Source organism: Drosophila rhopaloa, unplaced genomic scaffold (genome assembly GCF_018152115.1).
Source record: "Drosophila rhopaloa isolate 14029-0021.01 unplaced genomic scaffold, ASM1815211v1 contig_191, whole genome shotgun sequence".
Taxonomy (NCBI): domain Eukaryota; kingdom Metazoa; phylum Arthropoda; class Insecta; order Diptera; family Drosophilidae; genus Drosophila; species Drosophila rhopaloa.
In genome coordinates, this window is record NW_025335074.1 from 143,654 (window position 1) to 158,146 (window position 14,493).

Below are 14,493 nucleotides of genomic sequence, written 5' to 3' on the forward strand. Positions count from 1 at the left end.
TTTGTAAGTATTCGTATAAAAAAAATGTATATATTTAAAATAAATGTATTTATTGTTTTTATATACCATTGGCATTACCTCCCGCACAAAAATAAATTTGTTTATCCAAATTCCTAAAAATACAACAACCTTTGGGGTTGAAACCGAGGGGAATAGTCAAGCTTTATTTACGGGAGATCACGATCACGCTCACGCTCACTGCTCGTTGTTGCAGCAGCACTTCCAGGACTCCTCGACCTTGAACCAGTACAGGACATCGTGCCGGTACTTCTCGTTGGGCTCGAGACCGATCGACGGGAACTCCGGGTGGTTCATGGCATCGGGGAACTTCTCCGTCTCCACGCAAAAAGAGCCGTGCCTCACATACCGAGTGCACTGTTTGCCAACCACCGACCCAATGTTATTCGCGGTGTAGAACTGCATGCCGGGCTGGTCGGTCCAGACCTCCAGCACGCGGCAACTGGGCGGATGCACCAGCTTGGCCACCTTGGCGACGGCCTTCTGCACCTGTCCCCCGTTGACCACGAAGCAGTTGTCGTAGCCCTTGATCTGTCGGTCCTCGAACTGCATCAGGCGATCGCGCAGCAGGACCGGCAACCTGAGATCGAAGACGGTGTCGTCCACTTCGGTCAGCTTCCCGGTGGGGATCTGCAACTCGTCCGTGTCCACGATGTGATCGGCGGCAATCTCCACCGTGTGCTCCGCCAGACCCTTGGCTCCGGATCCATGGCCCGCCAGGTTGAAGTAGGCGTGGCTCGACAGGTTGACCATCGTGGAGCGGTCTGTGGTCGCCTCGTACCTGACCCACAGCCGGTTCTCATTGTCCAGCTGGTAGGTGATCAGCGCCGTCAGCTTGCCCGGATAGCCCTCGTGTCCGTGGGGCGACACGTGCCGGAAGACCACCCCCTCGGACGTCTTCTGGACCACCTCCCAGATGACGCTGTCGAATCCCACGAATCCGCCGTGCAGCTGGAATTTGTCCTGAAAGTTGAAAACTTTTATATTAATTGCGCTTGTTTGGTTTTGGGTTCGTGGAACAACAGAACCCGAACGCAGATAGTATCTACCTCTATGTTCTTGGTCACCGCGACCTTTGTGTCGTTCACCGTGTACTCCCCGTTGGCCACCCGGTTGGCCACTCGTCCGAGGGTTCCTCCGATGTAGGCGCCCTTGTTAGAATACCATTATAAATGATGGATTATTGAAACACTGTTTGCAACGCTCTATGTTTGATTTAAAAACACCTTGTTTGCCACGTAACTGGCGATGTCGTCGAACCCCAGGCACACATCGTCCACCTTCTTGTAGGCATCCGGCAAACAGACGCTCTGGATGATGGCCCCCAGTTGGATCACCGAAACGGACATGCCCTTGGAGTTCTTCAGCGTGAACCGGCGCACCATTTCCGGTGATTTGGTGAACGGATTCACGGCCAGGCCGAAGATCTCCTCCTCTAGGGTAATCGACATCTCGGTGGGTCTTGGTTTCGTTCCTTCCCCTTTAAACGGTTGACAGCAACTACCAGGCTATCTGTATGGCGCCGATCCGGCACACCTCTGTTTACATCTATTTCACTACTGATTATAGCTAGCCAAAGTCGTTCGGGTCGCGAGCTTCTCCCTCAAAGTCAAACCGGGCAATCAGCTTGTCAGAACTCGATTGCTCGGCCCAACCCAAGCAATTTCACCCGCCCACAAGAGGCCGGCGGTCAAAATTATCGAAGGGGGGAGACAGCCTGCCCTGTAAACGTAATCAAGTAGAATATATACAGTCTCAGGGGGCGCGACTGACAGCGAAGAAAACATTCGAGTGCCCCAACTATGAGATACCCCCTAACGCTATGGTTAGTCCGACCAATAAGATAATTACTAAATGCCAAGGGATTTTCAATACAAATTTATTAAGACAATACGAAATTCTTGTGCCTCAGATTTTTCGATATTTGTGCAATCAATTTATAATATCTAGCTTTTATAGTGTCCGAGACTTTGAAGCTCAAAGATCGCCTGATGATCCTGATAACGAAACGCTTTCTGTTACATAACTATCAACGAATACAATAAGGGTTCATTGTTAATCTACAATTAATTAGTATTGTAATATTGCAGTTTTAAACAAAATAAACAAACCCTTGCAGAGGGTATTAAATTGTAAGTCAAATGTTGGCAACGCAGTGAAAGGGACTTGTTTCGACCCCACAAATATGTACATATATTCTTGATCAGCTATTAAAGCTATTTTAACAAAACATGGCAAAAAGTCTTCGTTCTGTTGTAGGTAGTAATACATAAGTCGGAACGGCAGAATTGGCCTACTATTTTATATTGCTCCCATAGGAAAAAAAAGTGACTTTGAAAAAAGTTACTTTTATAAAAATCGGACGATCTTTCTGTCTTTCTTGTTTTCAGTGCATTTTCCGATTGAACTTATGGCAGCAATTTTATATATTTATCCGATCCGTCCCGTTCCGTCTTATTCACTACATGTATTTAAAAAGATTGTTGTAAAAGTTTCACCCAGATAGCTATATAGTTAAGTGTTTGTATTTTGTTGAGTCGAACTAATGTCTCGTCAGTTGACTAAGGACAACGCCAAGTTGAATTAAAAACCGAAGAATTAGTTTCACGTCTTTATTCGATAGATCTCAGGTTAAGACTAAATTCTTGTGACAAAAATATTACTTGTGCTGCCCTTTGTTTACATAAGTTGACGAGCGAGATCGCCGGCTTGGGATATTGATTGTACATAATAATTTGAGAATAAGAGTGCCACTCAGAGAGCGGGACTTAGTCATTGCAAGAATTGTTTATGTTATTGGGATGCAGCATCGCCTGCTCCGGATGTGGTTGCTTACATTGGTTCAGCGTGGGATCGCCTACGCTGCAGATTCTTATTTCTTAGTACATAAGTGGATATGTGAATATGTCACTATATAACTGAGAATATACCTTTCGTAGCAACTGATCAAAAAACAAGAGAGAACGCTATAGTCGGGTGCCCCGACTATCAGATACCCGTTACTCAGGTAAAGGGAGTGCGAGGGAGATGGAGATAGAAACTTTGATCACGCATAACTTTTTAACGAATGGTCCGATTTGAAAAATTTCTTCTACATTTCGATAGGTATTGATAAACACAATAAAACTGCATTTTTACTTTTCCGAAATATTTAAATTTTTAAAATCGTATATAAGCGATTGTGGGCGTTAAAGGGGGCGTGGCACCTTTTAAACAAACTTGCGCTGCGTAGGAACTCCTAGAACCTGCATGCAAAATGCCAATCTTCTAGCTTTTATAGTTTCCGAGATCTCAGCGTTCATACGGACGGACAGACGGACAGACGGACATGGCTATATCGACTCGGCTAGTGACCCTGATCAAGAATATATATACTTCATAGGGTCGGAAACGCTTCCTTCTACCTGTTACATACTTTTGCACGAATACAATATACCCTTTTACTCTACGAGTAACGGGTATAATAAATACTGTCTGCTCTCTCTGCGTTGTAAACATCCTACTGAAATTATAATATGTTCTGCAAGGAATATAAAAACCGGAGGAAATAAGAAAAGAACCCTGTTAATATAACATTTAATTTACTCTTTTGTTGGTCTAATGCTCATTTTACAATATTTTAGGGAAGATATTTCACCCCACCAAAATCCTATTGGTTCCGAATTGGACTTCGATATGTTGTAGTTCCCATTCAAATTACTGTAAAAGAACCATTTGACATACAAAATGTACATAATATATTTTATAAAAAATATTCTTACCACTTAAAACCTGGAGCAGTCCACCACGAAAATGATTTGTAAACGCCTTTCCAATTGTTATAGAACTCGAAGTTATTATTTTCATGGTCTCGCAAAGCATCGCCGGCGTCTCCTGAGTATTCTCCCAGTGACTTAAGTCTATACTTCTCTTCTAAACTGCCTATTACAAAGTTATTGTACCGGGCAAAGTATTTTCTTCCATTGGAGTCCGCAAGCTCAATATAAAGTTCATGTCTTTGGGTTTTCGTAAACCCGTGCAATTTCTCGCAACCGATCCAATAACCATCGTTCGCGTCACCAAAGCCGACATTGTATAAGTAGCTCTCGGTAATAAAATCAATTCGCCCTGTTTTACGACACTGAATAACAGTCCAACCAGAGCTATTTGAGGGGGCATCTATACTACTCAGCACCTTGGGACTGCGGACTTCTGTCCTGTCTTTGTATTCCAGCAGGGCAATCTTGTCTTTCAGATGTTTATCGTTTTCCTTTGCACTATATTCTAATTTATAAATTTCATCTTTTAGATTCGAAATTTCGGTATTTTGTGCGGCAATTGTTTTTTGAAAGTTTTCTATCTTTTTTTGGGCATGCTCAAGATAGCTTTCCGTTGTCCGAGACAATTCTTGTTCTGATATGTCTATCTTCATTCCATTTTTATTTAACGCTACGTTGATATTGTATGATTTATCTATTCGTAAAAACGGATTTTTTTTATTGATACACTCTTCAATATTTTTGTTCAGATATTTTAGTAATTTGGATTTACTATAAAATAATTCCCGATTTTCCATGTTGTAAACACTGATAAGATAGCAAACGAATACAAATATCAGTAGTCAATGTGAAAATATAATGAGGTGTTTATTTACCGCTAAATAAAAAATGAGATAAGAAAAATATTTCTAAGTGTGACCAAGACTGAAACATCAATAGCCGCGTTCAGCAGTACAACATGATCACTGATCACTGATGAATTTCATACGAAATTCTTGTGCTAATCATTGGGTAATCATTATTCTACAATTCTTCCATCATGATCAGCAAAAAAAGAGCATTAAAGTTGGAGGTGGAGACACATCGATGTTAAAATCGATGTCATCGATGTTTTGAGAACATCGCTAACATCGATGTTTGGCAAGCCAACCTCATTTGAATTATATTTAAAGCCTAGTATCCAGATCAACGAAAACCGTACGCCAGTCATGCGAGAGAGGGAGAGGCAAACAGCTGGCGTTCACTTTTCGTCGGGCCTTTTTTTCACGTCGGTACTCAGCTCGACGAAAAAAATACCAGACAATTTCATAGCGTTGCTGCTGAAATGAACTTTGGGTAAACCCTAGCGAAAAAATTAAAAAATTTAATCTTTTGGCGTGCGCTTCTCACTGAACATTTTATAAAATGGAGGGAAAAACTCAAAAAACTCGCAAAAGTCGATTGCAGGAGTTTACATGTGAGGACAAAATAACATTAATACTATCTGGGGTGCCACTTGTCAGAGCAAAATGTTTTTTAGGTCCAGGATATACGAAAAAACACAATAAAAGTGCAGCTATGAACTTTAAATTAGCAAATAATTATCAGTAAATTAAAAAAAACAACTGTTAAATTTAAATTGTATTGTTTTTTAATTTCTTTGTACACCGGCAGACTTGTCTTGCCAAGGTATTTGATAATATCTTTTAAAGGCTCTTTCCCGCAAATATGATTTTTGAATTTTAACTGCTTGTCAACAAACCCAGCTGATTGACAGTACGACCGTAGCACGCTTAAATCTGATGAACTCTCAAAATTTTGGTCACACTGGAAAGATTAAAGTTTTTACGCTAGCGTAATCGTTTGTCGATCTGGATACTAGGCTTAAAGCTGGACAACTTATATCCGGCCGTCGCACTCGACTTTCATCTTCCGTCGTTGACAAACTGTTGTTTTGAAACAAAAACCAACATTAAATAAAATTAAACTGGGATAAAAAAATTTTTTTTTCTAAACATCGATGTTTTTCCTAAAAACATCGCAAACATCGATGTTTCTCCACCTCTGACTGAAGTAGTACCTTTCCTTTTCTTGATACATGATGGCGTATATTGAAGTAGAATAACCTAGGCAAAGAGAAACAAATTTCAAAAATGAATAAATTTATTATTAATAATAGTTTGTCAGAATTGTGTTAATCTAATGTTTTCACTAATGTTTTGCTCAATGCTAATTCTGAAGCCACTCTTAGTTTTAAAGATGATTAATTTTAAGAGTACGTAATGTATAATGACCGTTTTTAGGGATATGTCATTATGACACTATGTAGATTTTGGGCTCAATCATTGCAGCTATTTTTTCTCCGACTATACCACTTTATTATATTTGTCATATGTTGTCCATACACTTTTGCTTAAAAGAGTGATTGCGAAACACCGCTGTAGCAAGAGCAGCCGATTAAAGTAAACAAATCGAAAAAGAATAGAAAAGTAAAAGTAAAATTGAGTTTTTCCACCAATAAAATTGATAATAACGCAAAATTAAATACAATGTTAGCTAATGAAATGCCCACTGCTATAGGGAAATTGGTAAAGTAAAGAGTTTTACTCAGACGGGCTTATTGGAAATGGCATTATAAATATTTGGACACTAAAATTTCTAAGGAAAGTATTCTGTACTAAAACTGCCATTAGCAAGATCGGTCACGAGGACTCCAAATTCCGTCTAATAGATTCTCTGATTCATTAATTATACCCTTGCAGAAGGTATTATAATTTTGGTCAAAAGTGTGCAACGCAATGAAGTATATAATATTTGATAAGGATCGCGTCCTGTGTTGATATAAGCATGTCCGTCTGTTTGTTTCTACGCGAACTAGTCTCTCAGTTTTAAAGATATCAAATTGAAACTTTGCACACATTCTTCATTCCTTTGCACGCAGTATATACAGTGACAAACTTAATTATTGGCACAGCAAGGCACATATGCTGATATTAAAATAAAACAAAATATTTTTAGATAGAATCATTAATTATACCCGTTACTCGTAGAGTAAAAGGGTATATTGTATTCGTGCAAAAGTATGTAACAGCTAGAAGGAAGCGTTTCCGACCCTATAAAGTATATATATTCTTGATCAGGGTCACAAGCCGAGTTGATATAGCCATGTCCGTCTGTCCGTCTGTCTGTCCGTCTGTCTGTCCGTATGAACGCTGAGATCTCGGAAACTATAAAAGCTAGAAGATTGGCATTTTGCAGGCAGATTCTAGGAGTTCCTACGCAGCGCAAGTTTGTTTCAAAATGGTGCCACGCCCCCTTTAACGCCCACAATCGCTTATATACGATTTTAAAAATTTAAATATTTCGGAAAAGTAAAAATGCAGTTTTATTGTGTTTATCAATACCTATCGAAATGTAGAAGAAATTTTTCAAATCGGACCATTCGTTAAAAAGTTATGCGTGATCAAAATTTCTATCTCCATCTCCCTCGCACTCCCTTTACCTGAGTAACGGGTATCTGATAGTCGGGGCACCCGACTATGGCGTTCTCTCTTGTTTTATGTTAAATACAAGTGACTTCATTAAACTATCTTTTATAAATAATTTATTAAAAATAAAAAACCAAAGAATAGACCAAATTTGCCTGAACAAAATTATTGGCACACTTGGGTTTTAATTAACTATTTTGTTAAAACTTTATCGATTTGGCCACTTTTTTTTAATTATCACATTTGCCTCTATAATCTTAATGGTATAATGATTAATTGTATAGCTAAAATTGTTTTATTGCCTTAAAATAAAGGAAAAGTTGTTTGACTTTACAAGGTAAAAATAAAATCAACTGCATGTGTCCAAAAATTAAAATTTAATAAGCAGGATCAATGCAAATCGAAAGTCAACATTGGGGAAAGGATGCCCAGAAGCCATTTTTCCCATTCGGAGTCCTTTGCTTCATTTTAAAGGACCCACGCAGTTGCAAAATGCAGGGCACACTGGCTAATCCATGGCTTTGAGAGGCCAGGAAAGCGTAAGGATCGTATAAAAGGACAATGTCAGCCCCCAGATCTTCTCAACACGTATCGAAGTTGATGATAAGAAGGACTTTGGTAAGGATATTCACCCAACAGCCTTTTTTCAGACCCTGCATGATGGTTTCTACAAACGAATTGAACCTAGAAAATATCCATCGGCTTGAAAAGGGTTCTAACAAAGACTCTTTGCTTGGGGAAAGGATTATTTAATCATACGAGAAGGTTGAAAGGACCCAAAAGTCGATTGGCATACTCAGATATAAATTTTGCTGCACTAAAAGGTTGTTTTTGACTTTTAAAATCTATTGATATTTTCTAGGTTCAATTCGTTTGTAGAAACCATCATGCAGGGCCTGAAAAAAGGCTGTTGGGTGAATATCCTTACCAAAGTCCTTCTTATCATCAACTTCGATACGTGTTGAGGAGATCTGGGTATTGACATTGTCCTTTTACACGATCCTTACGCCTTCCTGGCCTCTCAAAGGGTTAATCCACACATTCTATTGTCGCTCTGTTCGCACTTACTAAACAGTTCCCATCTCACTCGCACTCATTGTTTTAATAGTAGGGTACCAAAATTTGCCGACGAGACTACCTTATGTTATTGTATCATGGGTAGATGTGGTCTGTGGGAATCGGAGTTTCACATTTGTCAAAAATCCCAACCGTTTCGAATGGATGGACTCTATATGAAGAGGGCAATTAACCGATGATTTTGTGCTACACCGATAAGAGTTCAGTGATGCCCACTCGGCCCAATTACTTGGGCGCGCATTTAGAATTGACTGTTTGAATGCATTTTTTTCGTAAAATATGAACTCGCAAAATAGCCATACAACATAAAATCTTTATTTCGCACCGAGAGCAAAAAATATAAATTATATAAACGCTTTATATGGCTGGAATCGTATCCTTCACTGCGTTGCTATCAATAAATCTTTTTTCCCCAGAAAATCAATATTTTTAATCTGCAGGTTTTTTTTATTTAGGAATATTTACATGATTTACAAATTGAGTACAATAGCCAGCATTATAGTTATATACATTTTCTTCAAGGCGAATAAATCCAATCAGATGTTACAGCTCCTAGTATTTGTTAATGTTGAACAATCGAACGCCATGAAACTGCGGCAACTTGGGTAGCGTGACTATTACAAGGGATATAAAGTTCGCTATGAAGTGTTCTGTGTTGTTTCGGGTGTACAAGCAAGTAAGTAGGAAACTGTAAAAACAAAATCGTTATAAAATTATGATCATTATATTTTATGAATAAAAAGAGATGGAAATAATCTTATTGTTTGCCAGCACTTTCTCAAAGACCGTTTACTGGGTAATGAATTTAATGAGTAATTAATTTAATTAATTATTTAATTTTTAATACTTTTCTTTGTACTGGTAAGCACGTTTAAATGAACTTTTCCGCCCCATACATTGAACAGTTTGGTAGACCTCGGAATTCATTAGTTCACTGTTTCGAAGAGGCACTGTATTTGTCATTAAGGCCAAAGACGAGTAATATATCTAAGCAAAATTGGTAGCAACACCCCTCAGTTAACAGATGTTTATATACCCTTGCAGCTTTTGCAAAAATAAAGTATTCTATAATTTTTATTCTATGTTTCTTTTTTTAAATTAAACCTTTAATAATTTTTACATTTATTTAGGGGGAAAGCCTGCTTTAGAGGCTTCAAAAAATTTAATTTTTTTGCATAAATGTCTACCCAAACTATTCAAGATAGAAATTGCGACCTGCATCTTTCCCGCCGCACGACACATGCGTAATACTTGTACCAGGCATAATATGACACATATTTTAATGAACAAGTTTGAGAAGACTGTTGAAATATATAACAAATCGTTTCAATCGAATATTTCTTTTCTTCCCAAAAAAGACCTCGAAGCTTCTAAAGCAGGCTCCCCCCTTAAGTAACTAAAAAATCCCCAGGGACACATATCTAGGCACTTTCCTCCATCGCTGACCCAAACTAGGTATGCACTTACAGCACGATTGGAACGGCGGTGAGGAACTTGCGGGTGGTGGTCATCTGGACGCCGTCGTCGATCTGCTCCCAGTGTGTCCATCGCCGGCTGGGGTCATTCTCTGTGCTCAGCCAAGGAGCGCCCTTGATGACGTGCAGGAAGTAGAGGTGGGCCTAGGCGCAGAGCGATTAGGATTGAATGATTAGGATACACCCGATCATTCCGGGCACTCACCGCATTGTGGAGAAGATTGGTGGCCGTCCAAGCCCACGGAATGCTGACGAAGGGCACTGATAAGAAGAGCAGGTGCACCGACAGCAGGCCCAGCAGGTAGGCCAGCCAGAATCCACGGGCACTGAGCCAGGAGCTGTTCGGATTTGCCTCGCCGTGGCCTCCTGCTATGGACGTCATATCACACGGCTGAATTATTTACCTTTTGCCCCGAAACAGTCTTTAATAACATAAATAAGTCATTTATGTTCAGTATGACCATGGAAACAAACTAATATTACGCTGAAATATACCAATTGTGATTCGCAAATATCTGATAAAAAATACCATAACTTAATCTGTGGTTTAGCCTGGATCCACACCATCCATTTACGGGATGATCAGAATACACAATTTCTATAGAGCGCATACCAGCGCGCTGAGCGGAGCGATTTAATTTTTACAGATGACATAGAGTAAGAAACTATATAGAGGTTTCATTTGCTCTGCCCGGGCCTCTGCCAAAGCTCTGCTGAGAGCCATGTTCGAAGCTAACTTCTTCTAACTTCGGTTTCTCACCACTTCTAACATGTGCGAAGCACAAGCAATAGTATGGGGAGTTTTCGCACCAATCCTTAGGAATGAGAGCGACCAGTCCAGCTGCAGAATCTCACCATGGGCATGGAATGAAGCTCGATTCGAACATTTGCAAAACTCTCTTTTTTTCCGTTTTTCGCCTAGGTGGCATCACAGGCAATGTCACTCGAGAGCGCAGGCAGAGCAAATGACGGCTCTATACATTATTACTCTATGGGCATAGAGTAAGAACATAGAGTAATAATGTATAGAGCCGTCATTTGCTCTGCTTGCGCTCTCGAGTGACTTTGCCAGTGATGCCACGTAGGGGAAAAACGGAAAAAAAGAGAGTTTTTCATTTGTTCGAATCGAGCTTCATTCCATGCCCATGGTGAATTCTTATTGCTGCACTGGTCGCTCTTATTCCTAAGGATTGGTGCGAGAACTCTCCATACTATTGCTTGTGCTTCGCACATGTTAGAAGTGGTGAGAAACCGAAGTTAGAAGAAGTTAGCGTCGAACATGGCTCTCAGCAGAGCTTTGACAGAGGCCCGGGCAGAGCAAATGAAACCTCTATATAGTTTCTTACTCTATGGTAGGAAACTATATAGAGGTTTCATTTGCTCTGCCCGTGGATTTCTCGACGCCGGCCCGACGCCAGTGTTTGAACGGTGTGGTGAAAATATCAGCTGATCAAACATGTGCGAGGGACCAGGAATAGGATGCAACCGCCGTTAGAGCTGGGTGCGATTGAAGAGTACAGCAAATAGGGGTTGAATTCAAAAAATTTGGCGGGCCTTGGTTATATATTGATAGATTTATGATATTTAAGTACTTTTAAAAATCCAATTAGCACTTTAAAGAACCCAAATAACACTTAGCAACGATGTGTCATAAATAAAATTAAAAAAATGTGTTTATATATGGCTTAGTTTGTAGAAATTTTGTATTATTGGGAAAATGTAGCCCAGGGATGGGATAAAAATCGATGGTATCCTTAATAATCCATATTCTTTCAATGATTTCTCTGCAGAAGATCAGTTTGTTTACTTTCAATGCATTCACCTCTCTTCAAACAGCAAAGCAGAATTTAAGTATAATCCAACGGTTCGCTCTGCCTGACGAGACGTTTTACCCATACCATAGAGTAAGAAACTATATAGACCCTGCAGTACCGTTCATCACCTTTTAATCGATGAATCACCAAAATTCATCACTGCTGATAATTAATCGAAGAATCTTCATACAAATTAGTAATGAATTGAGCATTGGCATGTCCTAGGAGATAATCAGTGAAAAATTCATCACTCTTTTTTCAGTAATTCATCACTCTTTAAGCAGTAATTCATCACTCTTTTATTAGTAATTCATCACTCTTTAATCAGTAATTCATCACTCTTTAATCAGTAATTCATCACTCTTTAATCAGTAATTCATCACTCTTTGATCAATAATTCATCACTCTTTAATCAGCATTTACTAATGAAAATGCGACGAATTACCTATTAAAGAGTGATGAATTACTGATTAAAGAGTGATGAATTCATTGCATTGTCAACAGTAATTCATCGCATTTTCATTAGTAATTCTTCCCTTTTTCATCGCATTTTCATCGCATTTTCATCGCTTTTTCATCGCTTTAAGAATTCACCATGGGTCTCGAATGAAGCTCGATTCGAACAAATGAAAAACTCTCTTTTTACCGTTTTTCCCCTACGTGGCATCACTGGCAAAGTCACTCGAGAGCGCGGGCAGAGCAAATGAAACCTCTATCATAGAGCATAGAGTAAGAAGCTATATTGAGGTTTCATTTGCTCTGCCCGCTCTCTCGAGTGACTTTGCCAGTGATGCCACGTAGGGGAGAAACGGGAAAAAGCGAGTTTTTCATTTGTTCGAATCGAGCTTGAATCGATGGCCATGGTGAATTCTTATTGCTGCACTGGTCGCTCTTATTCCTAAAGATAGGTGCGAGAATTTCCCATTTTATTGCTTTTGCTTCGCACATGTTAGAAGTGCTGAGAAACCGAAGTTAGAAGAAGTTAGCTTCGAACATGGCTCTCAGCAGAGCTTTGGCAGAGGCCCGGGCAGAGCAAATAAAACCTCTATATGGTTTCTTATTTAGATGTTGGTCACCACTTTTTTATACAGCGACCGTTATTAAAGACACCGAGGCCTATCGATTGTTGGCCGACACTTACTCCGCTGGTAGTTGGGACTTACTCCGAAGGTAGCGCGTACATCAACCATTTGATTTGATTCTTAGAAGTGGATACATCGATATACCGTCGTTTTGAAAACATCGATGCGTTAACATCGATGTTTCCCCACCTCTATGAATCTCGTGAAATCTGGAGGTGGCGCAGCGGAAAAAACGGAATAGTTTTTAAAAATCGCAAGACAGGTGGACGTGTGTTGTTATTGCTGCGCGCGTGGAATCGAATTTTAATAGAAATATTAACTAAACTTTGTGCACTTAGGACCCAAAATAAAATATAAACCGGAACTTGGACTTTTTTTACTTTAATATTTTCGATAGAGCGCGCGCGGTGGTATTTCCCACTGTCAAAAACCGAAATCACAGTCTAAAAAAATAAATTAAAGACGTTGCCAACGTTACGCACGCGTACAACTACAATTTACACACAAAAATAAAGCAAAAAGTGTTTTGATATGCACAAAATGATAATCTGAGTGAAAGTGCGACCATATTGATTTAAATAAATGACAAATAGCTGAATTTAGGCAATATTTTGTGCAACTACCTGTTCTGCAACAAATACATATACAGAGCAACAACAACAGCAAAGTCTAACTGTTGCGCTCCGCCGGCTCTCTCCGTCTCCCTCTCTCCCTATACTCGCGTGTGTGTGTTTGCACTTTTCAATTGTGTTGTGGCTTTTCGCCAAGTGCAAATAGTTCGTTTTCTTTTTGTTTTTAACCAAATTCATGTCCCGCTAACTGTTGAAGTCAGCCGTCTGCTCCAATTGGATACGCAAATATATTTTAACAGGTGCGTGGCCTTAGCTAACTGTTTTAAAAACGGCTGCTAATTAGCAAAACTTTGAAAAGCACTGTTTTTCTCATATGTTGGAATTAGCAAAATGGGAAAAACCGCAATAACCAGAACTAATTGGGGAATGCTAACTAGTTAAGGGGAGCAGAAGTTTAGTTCTGTAGTTAAAACCTGGTATACGAAGACTCTCGAGTAATCTTACTAACATTTATCACATTTCCATATTATTTCTGTGGGAATAATCCCTAATGATCTCGTCTTATCTGATCTCAAGACCGCGCAAAGATAGTTGTATTTACTTACGAGAATTTCGACTTTCTTAACTAATAAATTATATTTTGGCAAGAACCACATTTATTTTCTCTTGCATATATATTTTTATACCCTTGCAGAGGGTATTATAATTTTGGTCAAAAGTGTGCAACGCAGTGAAGGAGGCATCTCCGACCCTATAAAGTATATATATTCTTGATCAGGATCACCTCCTGAGTTGATATAGCCATGTCCGTCTGTCCGTCTGTCCGTCTGTCCGTCTGTCCGTCTGTCTGTTTCTACGCAAACTAGTCTCTCAGTTTTAAAGCTATCGAATTGAAACTTTGCACACACCCTTCTTTCCTTTGCACGCAGTATATAAGTCGGAACGGCCGGGATCGGCCGACTATATCCTATAGCTGCCATATAACTGAATGATCGGAAATGCCATAACTCTGCTGTTTGTTAAGTTAGGAAGTTGGGACTCTCTATGGGTATTATATTTGGCCAATCAATCCGACGTACCAAATTTCATAGGGATCGGCCGACTATATCCTATAGCTGCCATATAACTGATTGATCGGAAATGCCATAACTTTGGTGTTTGTAAAGTTAGGAAGCTGGGATTTTCAATGGGTTTTATATTTGGCCAATCAATTCGACCTACCAAATTTCA

The 14,493-nt window shown here is 39.5% G+C and overlaps 4 protein-coding genes across 11 annotated transcripts in view; 1 reads left to right on the top strand and 3 right to left on the bottom strand.

Moving 5' to 3' along the window:
- Positions 1-29: 29 nt before the first annotated feature.
- LOC108048854 (galactose mutarotase) lies at positions 30-1,616 on the bottom strand. Its single transcript, XM_017129774.2, has 3 exons — positions 1,245-1,616; positions 1,068-1,169; positions 30-981 (listed from the first exon to the last, which is right to left on the bottom strand). Exons 1-3 carry the CDS (start codon positions 1,467-1,469, stop codon positions 196-198), a joined length of 1,113 nt encoding a protein of 370 aa, XP_016985263.1. The 5' UTR covers positions 1,470-1,616; the 3' UTR covers positions 30-195.
- A 1,950-nt stretch (positions 1,617-3,566) lies between these two features.
- LOC108048851 (fibroleukin-like) lies at positions 3,567-4,667 on the bottom strand. Its single transcript, XM_017129770.2, has 3 exons — positions 4,652-4,667; positions 3,780-4,583; positions 3,567-3,717 (listed from the first exon to the last, which is right to left on the bottom strand). Exons 2-3 carry the CDS (start codon positions 4,571-4,573, stop codon positions 3,600-3,602), a joined length of 912 nt encoding a protein of 303 aa, XP_016985259.2. The 5' UTR covers positions 4,574-4,583; positions 4,652-4,667; the 3' UTR covers positions 3,567-3,599.
- A 4,077-nt stretch (positions 4,668-8,744) lies between these two features.
- Positions 8,745-10,272, bottom strand: LOC108048853 (ORM1-like protein). Its single transcript, XM_017129772.2, has 3 exons — positions 10,001-10,272; positions 9,788-9,939; positions 8,745-9,008 (listed from the first exon to the last, which is right to left on the bottom strand). Exons 1-3 carry the CDS (start codon positions 10,175-10,177, stop codon positions 8,873-8,875), a joined length of 465 nt encoding a protein of 154 aa, XP_016985261.1. The 5' UTR covers positions 10,178-10,272; the 3' UTR covers positions 8,745-8,872.
- A 2,617-nt stretch (positions 10,273-12,889) lies between these two features.
- LOC108041035 (rab11 family-interacting protein 4B) overlaps positions 12,890-14,493 on the top strand; it is a 48,193-nt gene continuing 46,589 nt past the window's right edge. For all 8 annotated transcript variants that reach the window (XM_044459329.1, XM_044459330.1, XM_044459333.1 and 5 more), the window contains exon 1: positions 12,890-13,562. The gene's annotated coding sequence lies outside the window, so the exon portion shown is untranslated. The remainder of the gene's footprint in view (positions 13,563-14,493) is intronic.

What these genes read in the sequence shown, in the direction of transcription:
- LOC108048853 (XM_017129772.2), bottom strand. Translation starts at nt 10,177, where the DNA reads ATGACGTCCATAGCAGGAGGCCACGGCGAGGCAAATCCGAACAGCTCC. An exon ending in CCAATCTTCTCCACAATGCG is followed by an intron (nt 9,940 to 10,000) that starts GTGAGTGCCCGG and finishes CTCTGCGCCTAG; the next exon opens with GCCCACCTCTACTTCCTGCA. An exon ending in ACCGCCGTTCCAATCGTGCT is followed by an intron (nt 9,009 to 9,787) that starts GTAAGTGCATAC and finishes TTGTTTTTACAG; the next exon opens with TTTCCTACTTACTTGCTTGT.
- LOC108048851 (XM_017129770.2), bottom strand. Translation starts at nt 4,573, where the DNA reads ATGGAAAATCGGGAATTATTTTATAGTAAATCCAAATTACTAAAATAT. An exon ending in ACTGCTCCAGGTTTTAAGTG is followed by an intron (nt 3,718 to 3,779) that starts GTAAGAATATTT and finishes GTTCTTTTACAG; the next exon opens with TAATTTGAATGGGAACTACA.
- LOC108048854 (XM_017129774.2), bottom strand. Translation starts at nt 1,469, where the DNA reads ATGTCGATTACCCTAGAGGAGGAGATCTTCGGCCTGGCCGTGAATCCG. An exon ending in CCAGTTACGTGGCAAACAAG is followed by an intron (nt 1,170 to 1,244) that starts GTGTTTTTAAAT and finishes TATTCTAACAAG; the next exon opens with GGCGCCTACATCGGAGGAAC. An exon ending in CGGTGACCAAGAACATAGAG is followed by an intron (nt 982 to 1,067) that starts GTAGATACTATC and finishes TTCAACTTTCAG; the next exon opens with GACAAATTCCAGCTGCACGG.